The sequence below is a fragment of the Callorhinchus milii genome, unplaced genomic scaffold, assembly GCF_018977255.1.
Source record: "Callorhinchus milii isolate IMCB2004 unplaced genomic scaffold, IMCB_Cmil_1.0 Scaffold1, whole genome shotgun sequence".
Taxonomy (NCBI): Eukaryota; Metazoa; Chordata; class Chondrichthyes; order Chimaeriformes; family Callorhinchidae; genus Callorhinchus; species Callorhinchus milii.
Window position 1 is genome coordinate 71,507,892 of NW_024704742.1, and position 15,513 is coordinate 71,523,404.

General features: G+C 45.3%; 1 protein-coding gene and 2 non-coding genes across 3 annotated transcripts in view; all 3 read left to right on the forward strand.

Moving 5' to 3' along the window:
- Positions 1 to 1,059: 1,059 nt before the first annotated feature.
- Positions 1,060 to 1,132, forward strand: trnav-uac. Its single transcript has one exon. It is a non-coding gene; the product is annotated as a tRNA-Val (tRNA).
- Positions 1,133 to 2,026: 894 nt separating this feature from the next.
- trnav-uac lies at positions 2,027 to 2,099 on the forward strand. The gene has a single exon. It is a non-coding gene; the product is annotated as a tRNA-Val (tRNA).
- A 6,669-nt stretch (positions 2,100 to 8,768) lies between these two features.
- The window catches only part of dysf (dysferlin, limb girdle muscular dystrophy 2B (autosomal recessive)), a 105,677-nt gene continuing 98,932 nt past the window's right edge, over positions 8,769 to 15,513 (forward strand). Inside the window, exon 1 of the mRNA XM_042343446.1 lies at positions 8,769 to 8,938. Coding sequence (XP_042199380.1) covers positions 8,851 to 8,938 — 88 coding nt within the window. The 5' untranslated portion in view covers positions 8,769 to 8,850. The remainder of the gene's footprint in view (positions 8,939 to 15,513) is intronic.

The window sequence follows — 15,513 nt, forward strand, 5'->3', positions numbered from 1 at the left end:
CCGTACCTCACAACTGATGCAGCTGAAACCCTCGTCTACTCTTTCGTCATTTCCTGGCTGGACTATTCTAATGCCATCCTCGCTGGTCTCCCCAGCTACATCAGCCACAAAATCCAATTACTTCAAAATTCTGCAGCCTGAATACTCACCCGCACAATACTCTGTATCCCCATCACACCAGTCGTTGCCAGGCTCCACCGGCTCCCAATCACCGAACAGATCCACTTCAAGATCCTTTCACTCATTTTCAAATCAATTCATTCCCTCACACCTCCGTACCTATCCGATCTGATTAGCTCCCACTCCACCACCAGCTGCCTGCACTCGGTTGGCTCCAGCCTCCTGTTTGTCCCTCCTGCTCCACCATCTGTGTCGTGCCTTCAGCCACTACGCTACGAAACTCTGGAACTCTCTCGATCCCTCTGCCTTGACCCCTCCCCACCTTCAAATCCCTCCTGAAGACCTTCTTTTTTGATAGTGCTTATGGTCACATCCCCCCCTCCCTCTCCCCCTGGATCTGTTGTCAGATTCTGCCACTCCACTCCAGTACCCATAAATGACAACTGATCCAGAACCCCTCCGCTCGTATTCTCACCCACATTAAACTCTGTACCCTGTTACACCAGTCTTCATCAGGTTCCACTCTTTGCCTATTACAAAATGGATCGATTTCAAGATCCTCACACTTGTCTACAAATCCCTTCACGCCTTGGCACCTCCCTAACTCTCCGACCTGCTTTCTCCCCATTCACTACATGCTGCCTCCGCTCAGCTGGCTCTAGCCTCCTGCTTGTCCCTTTTCCCCTCTGCTCCACCATCGGCGGCAATGCTTTTAGTCACTGTGCTCTGAAGCTTTGGAACTCTCTTCCTCAGTCCCTCCATCTTGCCCCTCCTTCCCCTCTTCTAGATCACAACTGAAGACCTTCCTCTTCGACCACGTTTACATCACCTCCTCCCTTCCCCCTGACTCTGCATTAGGTTCCCCAGTGTTAAGCTGTTCTCGTTTGTTCCTTCCTTCTTTCCGCATTAGTAGAAACATAACAACACATCTGCCCAGTTGGCTTCATGGTGTAGTGGTTATCACATCTGCCTTACACGCAGAAGGTTCTGGGTTCAATCCCCAGTGAAGTCAGTTCATTTTAAATGGCTTCAGTTTTCACAGGCTGTAATCAAGAAATACTACCAAGGAATAGTGGGCGAGCACTGTTATTTATTGGCACAAAATATTGACGTAAAGCAGCCAAAAGGGACTGTGAGCTCGCAATCCAGGTTGACTCTCCAGCGCATTGCTGGGGGGAGCGATGTCGGGGCACCGTCCTTCGGATGAAGCTTTAGACTAAGTTCCCGTCCATACCTGTTCAGGTGGATGTTAAAGATCTCATGGTACTACTTGACAATAGTAGGGAGTTTCTCTCTCACAGTGTCCTGGCCAACAATCCCCCAGATAAAATTGATCACTCACTGCATTATTGTTTATGAGATGGTTCTGCGAGCGCCTACAAAATACACAGTCACTCCACCTTACAGTAAATCCTGTGAAATGCTTTGAGACATTTTTGCAATGTGTTTGGATGATTTAGAGCACTTGCCTTGCAAGTAAGAGAACCCGGGTTCGATTCCCGGGTGGGGTGAAACGTTATGCAAGTTTCCTTACTCCACACGCCTCTGTTTACCTGGTAATACGTAGGAACCCAGTTGTTAGTCGATTGGCGGATCACTTTTCTGGCGGTAATAATCCCACCAAAAATAAATAAATTAAAATAATAATAATAATTTGCTCACTCAATCCATAACTGTTTGTAAGGACAATGCTATGTGCAATTGGCTGCTGTGTTTTGCACACAAAATATATAATCAATTCACTTTTCGGTGTATCCTATGAAACGCTATTAAATGTCTCAACAATGAGATAAGGCGCTATATCAAATGTAAGCATTATTGTTATAATGTGATAATGGGCCGTCAAATGCAAAAAAATCATTCGTTCGTTCATGCATGCCTCACACAGAACCTCAGGTGTCAGTTTGGCTTCATGGTGTAGTGGTGATCACGTCTGTCTTACACACAGAAGGTCCTGGGTTCAATCCCCAGTGAAGTCTGATTTTTTTGAAGTGTTCAAATGTCACCATCAGAGACTTATCCCCGTCCGTTTCCTCCATTCAGCGAGCACCAACCTGCTTCATGTCCCCCGACCAACTCACCCCACCATCATTGGGCGAGGTTTCAGCCATTCTGCTCCCTGTACTCTGGAATTTTAAGATGATGCCCCTTGTTCTGGATTCCCCCACCAGAAGAAATAGTTTCCATGTATCTACCCTATCGAATCCCTTCATTATTTTAAATACAAATCACCCCTCAAAACTCTAATCTCAAGGGAATAGAGACCAAGTTTATGGAACCTGTCCTTATAATTTAACCCTTTCAGCCCTGGTATCATTCTGTTGAATCTGAGCGGCACCCCCTCCAGAGCCAATCTAACCTTCCTGAGGTGCGATGCCTAAAACTGAACATAGTCTGACCAAGGCATTCTGTGAAAGACTTTGAGATGTCCCCCCGATGTGAAAGAAGTTATGTAAACGTGTATTGTGTGTCAGCCTGGCTCAGTCTGTAGGACTCTCGCCTGTGACGTCAGAAGGTTGTGGGTTCAAGTTCAACATCGAGAGTTTGAGTTCATAATCTAGACCTTTGCTCCAGAGCAATGCTGGGGGAACACTGCATTGGTTGAGGTGCTATCCTTTGGATGAGACATTAAACCCATCTATATCTGTTCAAGTGGATTTCAAGATCCAGTCATTCTAATTGGCTTTCTTGTCCACTTACAAAATGAGGTAAGATCAGAGGTTCTGTAGCGTAGTGGTTAGAGCACTCTCCTCGCAAGCGAGAGGACATAGATTCGATTCCCGGACAGGGCAAAATGTTGAGCATGTTTCCTTACTCCACATGTCTCTGTTTACAGTGTGTTCTGTGAAGCGCTTTGGGACGTCCTCCCGACGTGAAAAGCGCTATATCAAATGCAAGGATTATTATTATTATTAATTTTTTTTAAGGGACTATTAGCCTCAGAAAAGCAATCTGACAATCAACTAACAAACAGGTTCTAACTTACTGCTAGGTAATTATTATTAATAATAAATTATTATTATTAATAATAATCATAATAATAGTTTATTATAATAATAATAATCCTTGTATTTGATATAGCGCTTTTCACGTCAGGAGGACGTCCCAAAGCGCTTCACAGAACACACTGTAAAGTGAATTGACTGTATATTTGCGGGCGAACGCGGCAGCCAATTGCGCATAGCAATCTCCCACAAACAGTCGTAGATTGAAAATGACCAATTTGTTATTATTGTTTTGTTTTGGAGGGATTATTATTAGGTGTGTGGAGTAAGGAAACTTGCCCAAGGTTTCGCCCTCTGCCTGGAATTGAACTCAGGTCTCTCGCTTGCAAAACGAGTGCTCTAACCACTGAGCTACAGGACTCCAATTATTATTATTATTATCTAATTATTATTATTATTATTACTATTACTATTACCTAGCAGTAAATTAGAACCTGTTTGTTAGTTGATTGTCAGATTGCTTTTCTGAGGCTAATAGTCCCTTAAAAAAAATTAAGGTCACTCAATCCACGACTGTTTGTAGGTCACTGCTACGCACAACATATACAGGCAATTCACTTTGCAGTATATTCTGTGAAGTGCTTTGAGATATCTTGAAGAAGTGATATGGCGCCATATGAAATGCAAGGAATGTTATTATTTTATTAAGTCTTTTAATGTCTTCCTCATGTTATTTAAGGAATGTTTAATAGCCACAAGAAAGTGGGGCTATCCCCTCTCCAACTCGGCCACTGCCTTTGCCTTAAAATCAAGGCAAGAAATTTAAGCATAAATTTTAGTTGCTGGGAGAGAATTCCCTGTTCATCAGCCAATCAACGCTCCGAAACATTACCATGCGTGATAAGCTATATATAGTAAATTTCTGATAACTCGACCCTGGCTTAACTTGTCACTGCCACTTAAATCATCATGCTGTCAATGTGCCGGCCCCAGTTATTTATATAGTTATACACACACCTAATTCGCTGCTCCAGATAACTCATCAATGAGCCCTTTTCCCTCAGAGCGATGAGGCGTTTACTGTAAATTCATGTATATGTATGTAAATACTGTAAATGTAAATGATTACCCCAGCCCTTGCCAAACTCCACTGGCTCCCAGAGCAGATTGATTTCAAGATCCTCACTCTAGTGCTTAAATCCCTCCATTCCTTGGCACACTCCTACCTCTCCAACCTCCTCTCTCCCCACAGCATAACCCGCTGCCTCTGCTCTACTGGGTCTGGGCTCCTCCGTATCACCCGAGGTCTCCGCTCCACCATCGTCGGCCGTGCCTTCAGTCCACTATACCCCGAAACTTTGGAACTCCCTCCCTCAAACCCTTCGCCTCACCCCCTCCTTCCCCATCTTCAGGTCGTGCCTGAAGACCTTCCTTTTTGACTGCATCTACGATCACCTTCCCTCTCCCCCCAGGCTCGGCCTTGGGCTTCACCACTGTTAAGTGCTCTGAGACGCCGCCTGGTATGGAGGGCGCTACATAAGTGCAAGTTATTGTTGTTGCTGCTGTCAATTAAGCCCATGATGTCAATCTGGCTCAGTAGGTAGTGCTCTTGCCTCTGAGTCAGAAGGTTATACTCCTGCAGTCGGTGTGGCTGCTCTGTGACAGCCATTGCCGAGTGTCGCGGTGAGCCCGGACGAGGATGCCCAGGCTGGAGCAGAGAGAGGCTGTGGGAGGGTCCAGGAGGGATAGAAGACGGGGAGGATGGTAGGAGAGAAGGACTGACTAGGAGTAACAAAAGGTGGGGGCATTTTGGGAGGGGATGTTAGTAAATTGGTGGATTGCTCTTCTGGGGGTAATAATCTCTTCAACAAAAAAAATTATAATAATAATTTGGTCAGTTCTATCCACAATTGTTTGTGGGACACTGCTGTGCACAATTGGCTGGTGAGTTTCGTCCACAAATATACAATAAATTCATTTAACAGTATATTCTGTGAAGCGATTGGAGATGTCTTGAAGGCGCAATATCACAGGCAAGAATTATTATTATTATTATTATTATTAGGTGCTGTCCTTCGGATGATGATGTTAAACTGAGGTCCGTCTGCCTGTTCAGGTGGATGTTAAAGATGCCGTGGCACTATTCAAAAAGAGAAGGGATTTTCTCTCTCCTGGTGTCCTAACCGACAATCCCCTAAATAAAATAAAATAATCCCCCAAAGTCAAACTCTGTTTGGGGGCAATTGCTGTGCACAAATTAGCTGTCACATTCACCTACAAAATACACGGTCAATGCATTTTACAATGAATCCTGTGAAGCGCTTTGAGACATCCTGCCCAATGCAAAAATAGCTGTATGGAATGTAAGAATATTATTATTGTGTTGTTTATTGTGAGACCATGAAAGACAGACCAGCTTTGTTTTGCTGTCCCCCCCATCTGCTTTCCATGCACTGATTGTCTTACTTAGCCTCAGGTCAAAGTCAAACCATTTCTCTTGGGCGAATTGGGATCACAAGTGGATCACAGGACACCAACAACTTGACAACAATTTGCATTTATACAGCACCCTTCACACAAGGCTGTGTCTCGGAGTGCCTTAACAGTGGCAGAGCCTGATGCCGAGCCGGGGGGAAAGAAGGAGGTGATCTTAAGCGTGGCCGAAGAGGAAGGTCTTCAGTCATGATCTGAAAATGGGGAATGAGGGGGCAAGCTGAAGGGATTGAGGGAAAGAGTTCCAGAATTTCGGGGTGTATTGGGTGAACATCCGCCGAAGGTGGAGCGGAGGGTTTGAGGGCCAAGCAGGCCATAGTGGGTTAGGGAATAATCAGGTCGGAGAGGTAGGGAGGAGCCAGTGCGTAAAGGGATTTATAGACCAGTGTGAGGATCTTGAAGTTGATCCATTCTGTGATAGGAAGCCAGTGCAGCCTGGTGAGGACTGGTGTGATGGGGGTACGGAGTTTAGTGTGGATAAGTACACGGGTGACAGAGTTTTGGTGCAGTTGGGTTTTGCGGAGAGTGGAACTGGGGAGACTGGCGAGGAGTGCATTTGAATAGTTGAGCTAGGAGGTAACAAAGGCATGGAAGAGGGATTCGGCTGCGTCTTGGGAAAGGTATGGTTGGAGTCAAGCAATGTGATGGAGGGAAAGAAAGTGGGGTTGGTCAGGAACCAGATGTGGGGGAGGAAGGACAACTGGAGATTGAACCTGACACCTCGGTTACACACAGGATCAGTAAGTCTTAGGGACAGGCCAGGGAGATTGAGGAGGTCAGAGCTGCAGGAGAAAAGACAATGATGGGAGCCAAGGAATATGGCTTCCATCTTGTCCTCGATCAGCTGCGGATAACTTTCTTAATATAATAATAATAATCCTTGCATTTGATATAGCGCCTTATTATGTCTTCGAGATGTCTCTAAGTGCTTCACAGAGTATACTGCAAAGTGAATTGACTGTATATTTTGTGGGCAAAACGTGGAAGCCAATTGCACACAGCAATGTCTTACAAACAGTCATGGTTTGAGTGACCAATTTGTAATTTTTATTATATATTTTTAGAAGGAATTATCTCTGGAAAAACAATCAGCCAATCGATTAACAACTGGATTCCTACTTACTGCTAAGTAAACAGTGTGGAGTAAGGAGACTTGCCCAACATTTCACCCTGCCTGGGAATTGAACCCAGGTCTTGCTTGCGAGGTGAGTGCTCTAACCACTGAGCTACAGGACTCCACAAGTTCTGTACTTAAGAGGGTAGAGAATACAACATGTATGACAGTGGCTGGAAAAAGTCAAACCCATTCCTGGGACCTGGGCAGAAATATGGGAGAAGAAAAACAGAATAAAAAACACAGAAGTGATTCAGAGAGAAGCAAACCCAGTTCTACATAAGAGGTGACAATTGGTAAAAAGTTATTAAACCTTATGTTCTGTATTATTTGCAAACCACTCTACTCGTAATTGGACAATTGCTCTGCCCCACTCGTTTCACTGTTCCGCGATTTCCATGTGTGTCAGATACCCGGCTGATCACAGTGATAGGTTTCCGTGTGTTTCAGACACCCGACTGATCACAGTGATAGGTTTCCGTGTGTTTCAGGAATCTGGCTGACCAAAAAAAACATTTGTCATCTTAGATTATTTGGTAGGGTCTCTGAAACAGAGAGTTGTGGGTTCAAGCTGCACCATGGGGATTTTTTTGCTAACTGTCCAGGTTGACACTGGAGGATGGCTCAAAGCACGTTGCAGGATTTGCTGTAAAATGTAGTGACTGTGTATTATGTGGGTGAACACAGCAGCCAATTTGCACACAGCAACAATTCACAACAGCCATGGATTGCGTGACCAATTTTATCTGGGGGGGTTGTTGGCGAGTACACCAGGAGAGAGAAACTTCCTTCTCTTTTGCAATAGTGTGATGGGGTCTTTGACGTCCACCTCAAAAGGCACAGACAGGGAGCTCGGTTTAATGTCTCATCCGAAGAATAGCCCATCCGACAATGTGCACTCCCCCAGTACTGCACTGGTGCATCAGCCTAGATTGTGAGCTCAAAGTCGTGATGTGGGGCTTGAACCCACAACCTTCTGACTCAGAGGTGAGTGTGAGAGACTGAGCCAGGCTTAAAAAACAGATCCCCCACCATCCCCATGACTGCAATTAAGGCTAATTCAATTGAATTTTCCACTCTCTTAGGGTTAACTCTCTGGAGTCACTGCCCAGCTCTAAATAAATGGGCAGCTTGTCCAACCAATTTTAAATTTGATTTGGTTTGCTGCATAAGTGGCTGTCTCTCAGCTGCAGAACCGCACCCTACCTCAGCACAACATATCCTTGTTCACACATAATTAATAGTGAATTAATAATAAGAATCATCCTCGCATTTGATATAGACCTTATCACACTGTTGAGATGTTGCTTCACTTGATGGCTGTTTTGGGGACACTGCTGTGCACAATTTGGCTGGAGCGCATGCCCACAAATACAAAGTCAGTATACTTTACAGTAAATCCTGTGACTTGCTTTGAGACATCCTCCCGAGGTGGAAGGCGCTGTATCAAATGCAAGGATTATTAATAATAATAAGCTAAGTGCTTTGAGACAGTTTGGCAGTGGGAGGAGGTATTATTGCTGGGGTTGACTGGCAAACAGAGAGCTGAAAGCCTATAAAGACTGCAGGAGATATCCATGTATCCCCTCTGTTTGGGGTCACATGAGGCTGAGGTTTTGCTGTGACTGCATTAGCGCAAATTAGCCTGGAGGAGAGACTAAGACCAAGGCTGGCAGTGTGTCTGGGCAGAGGTACAGAGAGATACAGAGAGAGGAGGGAGAGAGAGAAAAAAAAAGCACAGGGGAAAGAAAATGACAGGGAGAAAAAGAAAAGCAGGAAGGAGAGGATATTGAAAAGAGAGTGGGAAAGAGAGCGAGAGGAAGAGTTAGAAAGACAGTGGAAAGAAAGAGAGAGAGAGAGTTAGAGGGAGTGTGGAAACAGAGAATACGAGAGTTACATAGAGAAGGGAGGGAAGGCAGAGAGAATTAGAGAGAGAGAGAGAGAGAGGGGTGGGGAAGAGAGAGAGAGAGAGAGAGAGAATGAATCAGAGTTAGGGAAAGAGGGGGTGGAAAGCGAGAGAGAAAGGGAGAATCAGAGAATTGGATAGAGAGAGGAGGAAGAGAGGGATAATTAGAGAAGGAGGGAAGGAGTTAGAGAGAAGGGGAGGGGGAAAGAGAGAGAGAGAGAGAGAGAGTCAGAGAGATTGCTGAAGAGCACCAGTCAGGCAGAGGGTATAAGATGCTGCGTGTGTTTGTGATCCGGGCGGACACCATCCAGACCCCTGACCAGGACATCACCGACGCTTACTGTGCGGTAACTTTCCAAGGTAGGTCTGTCTGTCTGTCTGTCTGTCTGTCTGTCTGTGTGTCTGTCGATCTCTCTCCCCTACACACCTCCTCCCAGCCCCAGGGGTCTCTCCCCCAGACAGGCAGCCAGGCAGGTCCCTCTAACCCCGCCTGGGTACAGCCTGGTACACAGAGCAACATCACTGTCCATCCCATCCCATCCCATCCCCGTAGCTGCGTCTGAGCTGTGGGGATGGAGATGGACCGCGGGCAGAGATACAGAGAGATGGAGAGAGAGAGAGGGAGAGGGAGAGAGAGAGGAACACATGGGAAAGAAGATGATGGAGAAAGAGAAAAGCAGGAAGGAGAGGAAACTGAGAGAGAGAGAGAGAGAGTGTGTGGAAGAAAAGAGAGAGAAAATCGCAGTTCGATAGATAGAAGGGAAGAGAGAGTCCGAGTTAAAGAGAGAGTCCGAGTTAAAGAGAGAGGATGGATCTGTGTGGAGCCTGTTACAGGCAGCAATGGTTGAGCTGTGCCTGGCTATGGCCAGCTATTTCGGATTGCTTTGCTGGTTAAATATAGGGCTGGTGCCGGGCCAGGCGGGGCCAGGCATCACATTACCCCGGACAGCTGAGGGAACTCACACACACATGTTCTCGCTTCAGATACTCTATATGTACATACACTGTGTGTGTGTGTATGTCTGTGTGTGTGTGTGTGTGTGTGTGTGGGGGTTACCTGTCTGACTCTCGCTGCCTTATCAGATTGTCGATGTCTCTCGCTAACTGTCTTGTGTGTTTGTCTGTGTCTCTGTCAGTCCGTCAGTCTGTGTATCTCTCTCTACTCTCTCTGCATTTCCCTCTCTGTCTACCAGTCTCTCTCTCTCTCTCTCTCTCTCTCTCTCTGCATTTCCCTCTCCGTCTACCAGTCTCTCTCTCTCTCTGCATTTCCCTCTCTGCTTACCAATCTGTGTGTCTGTGTGTGTGTCTCTCTCTCTCTATCTAAAAGATTGACAGACAGACAGACAGACAGAGTGACAGAGACTGACACACAGACAAACAGCCAGAGACACAGTCTGTGTGTATGTCTCTCTATATCTATCCATCTCTCCATGTCTGTCTGGGTCAGGCAGATAGCTAGAGACACAGTCTCTGTTTGTCTTTTGGTGTGTCTGTCTCTCTCTCTCTGTGTCTGTCTGTCTGTCTGTCTCTCTGTGCTTCTCTGTCTAGTCTGTCTCTCTGTATCTGCCTGTCTCTCTGAGAGTCTGCAGCACTGAGGCTGGGCCAGTGACCTGCAGATGCCTCTAATCCCTGTAGCATTGCAGAGAAAGTGTAATGTCATCACATTCAGAAGAGAGACCAGGAACACCACACCCTGTGTCCAGTCATCTGTCAAACATCACTTCAACACTGGGAATGCAGCGATCGCTTGAGCGATGTCACTGAAAGGGTTAAGTGGGAGCCTGCACTCTACACAGTCATTACAACTTGGAATGATTTATCAAAAATAAAGGCCTCAACAGTTAAGGGGGAAATGAAGCATTTAAGCGGGAAATATATTAAATAATAAAGCGATCAAGATATTTATTACCACTGCACCCAATTCCAATGGACCCCAATTTTTTGGGTGTCTGACACACATGGAAATCCATCACCATGCTTAAGAGTATCCAAACCAAACTGAGAACTCCATGCATCCCACCCAAACACGGAAATCCCAGAGATCGATTGTTGGAATGGACGCGCATCCTGCTTACCCAATTCTGGGAAGTATAAGACGCAGGTTGGTAAGAGCCAAGGCTTCGGGACCCCAGAGTGTGCGTTGGTGCAATTGCTGGAGTCTAACCAGCTAAAACCGCATAGCTTGCCAGTATATTCTGTGAAGCGCTTTCAGACATCTCAATGAAATATCGCCTGAATAATTATATTATTAATTATTATCAATAGCTTGCCATTGATATTGCTGCCTGGCAAGTTTTCCCACTGCTTGTCCAGCTAGGACCATCCTACCTGTTTGGGCTTTGGTTTGCAGGGTTAACAGGAGCTGATTGAGAAGATCCCTATCCCCAATGACTGGTCTGCCCTTCTTGGTCTTGTCTATGAGCCAGGCTGGACTGTGCTGTTATCAGTAGTGCCCTGGAATACTATGGACCTGCCTGGCTCAGGAACCGGATGAGGAACCATCACAGAGGGCTGGCTTGATTCTGACACTTCATTGCCCAATTTACCTCCCCCCAGACAAGGTTAGCATGTGTGTCAACCTAAATCAGGCAGCTCTGAGTCAGAAGGTTTTGGGTTCAAGCCCCTTGTCCGGACTTAGAACTCATTTAATTTATGCTGATGCTCCAGTGCAGTGCTGCATTGTTGGAGGTGTTGTCCCTTGGACGTGAGGGTAAACAGATTTCCATATGTGTCCTGTTCAGGTGGACTTTAAAGATTCTGTGCCACTAATCGAAAAGAGAAAGGAGTTTCTCCCACTGTCCTGGCTACCAATCACCAGATTAATTTTATGGCTGTTTTGGGGATGTTCCTGTACCCATATTGGCTGCTGAGTTCATCCACAAAACACACAGTCAACAACAACTTGCGCTTATGTAGCACCCCTCATGCAGAGTAGCATCCCAGAGCGTTTGACAATGGCGTAGTACAACGCCGAGCCAGGGGGAGGAGGGAGGTGACTAAGCATGGTTGAAGAGGAAGGTCTTCAGGCGCAACCCAAAGATAGGGAAGGAGGGGACAAGGCGGAGGAATAAAGGAAAAGTGTTCCAAATTTTCGGGTTGTAATGGCTGAAAGCGCGACACTTTACAGTATATTCTTTGATGTGAAAGGTGTTATAGCAAATACTAAAAGAAGCAAGAATTATCACTATACAAATTGTTGAATATTGAATTTTGTAATCAAAGATGTTGAGAAATTTAGTGACCACTGGACACGATGGGGAGAGAGACTGTGATTAGAGTAGAGAGCTCCAGTGGGGGAGCGAGCACCAGCAGAGACATGATGGGAAGAGAGCAGGGAATGGGATTAAAATAGGGAGCTCCAGTGGGAAAGTGAGCACCAGCACAGAATCAATGGGAGGAAATAGTTAAATAATCCTTACATTTGATGCAGAATTTTTCACTTTAGGAGGAATTCGCAAAGCTGTTCACAAGATATACCGTAAAATGCAGTAACTGTGTATTTTGTGAGCAAACAAGACAGTCAATTTGTGCACAGCGATGTCCCATAAACAGCTGTGAAGCAAATGACAAATTTAACAGGGGGATTGTTGGCCAGGATACTGGGAGAGAAAAACTCCCTTCTCTTTTTGAATCATAGAATTATACAGCACAGAAAGAGGCCATTCGGCCCATTGTGTCTATACCGGCTCTTTGAAAACAGCTATCCAATTCAATCCCACTCCCCTGCGCTCTCCCCATAGCCCTGAAAACTTGTCTTCCCCAAATAATTATCTACTTCTCTCTTAAAAGTTGTTATCGAATTGGCTTCCAATACCCTCTCAGGCAATGCATTCCAGATCCGAACAACTCACTGTGTGAAATGATTTCTCCTCACCTCCCCTCTTGTTTCTTTTTACAACTGTCTTATCACTACAAAAGAGTGATAAGACAGGCTAAAAGATCGCATGAGAAGAGGTTAGCGGGTAACAGAAAGGGGAATCCTAAAATATTTTACAAGCACATAAAGGAAAAAAGATTAGTTAAAGGTAGAGTGGGGCCAATCAAAGACAATAATGGCAATCTTGTTGTGGAGGCAGAGGGCATAGCTGATGTACTGAACGAGTACATTGCATCTGTCTTCACAACGGAAAATTTGTTAAAGGCAAATCTTGCCTAACAAATCTAATAGAATTTTTTGAAGAGGTGACTGCGAGGGTTGATGAGGGAAATGGATTTCAAAAAGGCTTTTGACACAGTACCACATAAGAGATTAATAAAAAAATTAGAGGCCCACGGTATTAAGGGGACAGTGGCAGTTTCGATTAAGAACTGGCTGAGTGACAGAAAGCAGAGGGTGGTGGTTAATGGGTGTTTCTCGAAATGGAAGGAGGTGTGCAGCGGTGTTCCCCAGAGATCGGTATTGGGACCACTGCTCTTTCTAATATATATTAATGATCTGGACTTGGGCATAGAGAGCACTATTTCCAAGTTTGCAGATGATACAAAGTTAGGTAGGGTAGTAAATAGTGAAGAGGACTGTAACCAACTGCAAGCAGACATACACAGAATGGTGGAATGGGCTGACATGTGGCAGATGGATTTCAATGTGGATAAGTGTGAGGTGATACACTTAGGTAGGAAAAATGATAGGAGGCAATATAGACTTGGTAGCTCAATCTTAAGGGGGGTGAACGTACAGAGAGATCTGGGTGTTCAAGTAAGCGAATCATTAAAGGTAGCGGGGCAGGTAGATAAGGCAGTAAAAAAGGCATTTGGTGTACTGAGCTTTATTAGTAGGGGCATAGAGTATAAGAGTAGGGAGGTTATGGTTAATCTATACAAAACACTGGTTAGGCCTCAGCTGGAGTACTGCGTCCAGTTCTGGGCACCTTACTTCAGGAAGGACATTAAGGCACTGGAAAGGGTGCAGAGGAGATTCACGAGAATGATACCAGGAATGGGGAACCTTAGCTATGAGGACAGGCTGGAAAAGTTAGGACTTTTCCCATTAGAGCAGAGAAGGTTACGCGGGGACCTGATAGAGGTCTTCAAGATCATGAAAGGTTTCGACAGGCTAGATAAGGAAAAGCTGTTTCCGCTGGTAGGTGTGTCTGTGACCCGTGGTCACAGTCTTAAGATATCTACCAAAAGAAGCAGAGGGGAGGTTAGAAGAATTTTTTCACTCAGCGAGTTGTTGAATTTGGAATGATCTGCCTGAAAGGGGAGTGAAGTCCGATTCGATAACAGCTTTTAAGAGAGAACTGGATAGGCATCTGGGGAAGATGGGTTTACAGGGTTATGGGGAGAAAGCTGGTGATTGGGGTTAGTGAAAGTGACTTGCTCTGTTAAAGAGCCGGCACAGACTCGATGGACCGAATGGCCTCCTTCTGTGCCGTAAGATTCTATGAATCTATGAAACAACTATTTTAAATCGGTGCCCTCGGATTACCAACCCACTCACCAGTGGAAATAGTTTCTCCTTGTTCTCTCTATCGAATCCCCTCATAATTTTGAAAACTTCTATTAAGTCTCCTCTTAAATTTCTCTGCTCCAAGGAGAATAATCCCAGCTTCTCTCGCCTCTCCTGTTAACTGAAGTCCCTCATTCCTGGTACCATCCTGGTAAATCTCCTTTGCACCCTCTACAATGCCTTCCTAACGTGTGGTGCCCAGAACTGAACACAGTACTCTTAGCTAAGACCTAACCGGTGTTTTATAAAGTTTCATCATAACTTCCTGACTTTTGTATTCTTTGCCCCTATTTATAAAGCCTAGTATCCCATATGTTTTTTTAACAGCTTTATCTACCTCTCCTGCCACCTTCAAAGATTTACTGATATGAACCCCCAAGTCTCTCTGTTCCTTCACCCCCTTTAAGATTGTACCATCATCTTATATTGCCTCTCCTCATTCTTCCTCTCAAAATGCATCACTTTGCATTTCTCCACATTAAACTTCATCTGCCACGTATCTGCCCATTTTACCAGTCTGTCTCTGTCCATTTGCAGTTTGCTACTATCCTCCTCACTGTTTGCTACTTCTCCTAGCTTAGTATCATCTGCAAACTTGGGAATTGTACTCCCTACACCCAAGTTAAGGTTATTTATATAGATCAAAAACAGCAGTGGTCCCAATACTGACCCCATGGGGATATCACTGAACACATCCTCCAGTCAGAAAAGCAACCGTTCACCACTACCCTCTGCTTTCTGTCTCCCATCCAGTTCTGTATCTATGCTGCCTCTGTCTCTTTAATGCCATGGGCTTCTATTTTGCTTACAAGTCTCTTATGTAGCGCTTTATCAAATGCCTTTTGAAAATCCATATAAACTACATCAACTGCACTACCTTCATCCACCCTCTCCATTACTTCATCAAAAAAACGTGGTGCAGGATGTTTAACGTCCTCCTGAACATGGCACATGTGGGACATAAGTTTACCATCTCCCCCCAGCACTGCGCTAGAGTGTCAGCCTAGATGCTATGAGTTCAAATTCCCATTGAGAGGCTTGAATTCACTACTTTCTGACTCAGATGCGAGTGTGTTACTGAGATCAGTTATTGGGGGCAGGGAATCCTCCCACTCAGCTGCTGTTAACCATGTAAGACAAAGCCCTAACTGGTAGGGTTGTCCTATTTGGACAAGCAGCAGGAAAGCTTGCCTGATAGGGACATCAATGACAAGCTATGTGGTTTTAGCTGGTTAGACGCATGCTCTGGGGTCCCCAAGCCTTGGTTCCTGCCAACCTGCTCCTAATACTCTCTGGAATTAGGTAAGCAGGATGTGTTCATCCAGGGAGAGAGCACATTACATTCCAACAATCTCTGGGATTTCCATGTGTAGGTGGGATGCATGGAATTCTGTTTGGTTTGGACACGCTTATGCATGGTGATGGGTTTCTGCATGTGTCAGATACCCGGCTGACACCCAAAAAATGACTGAACCAAGCTGACACA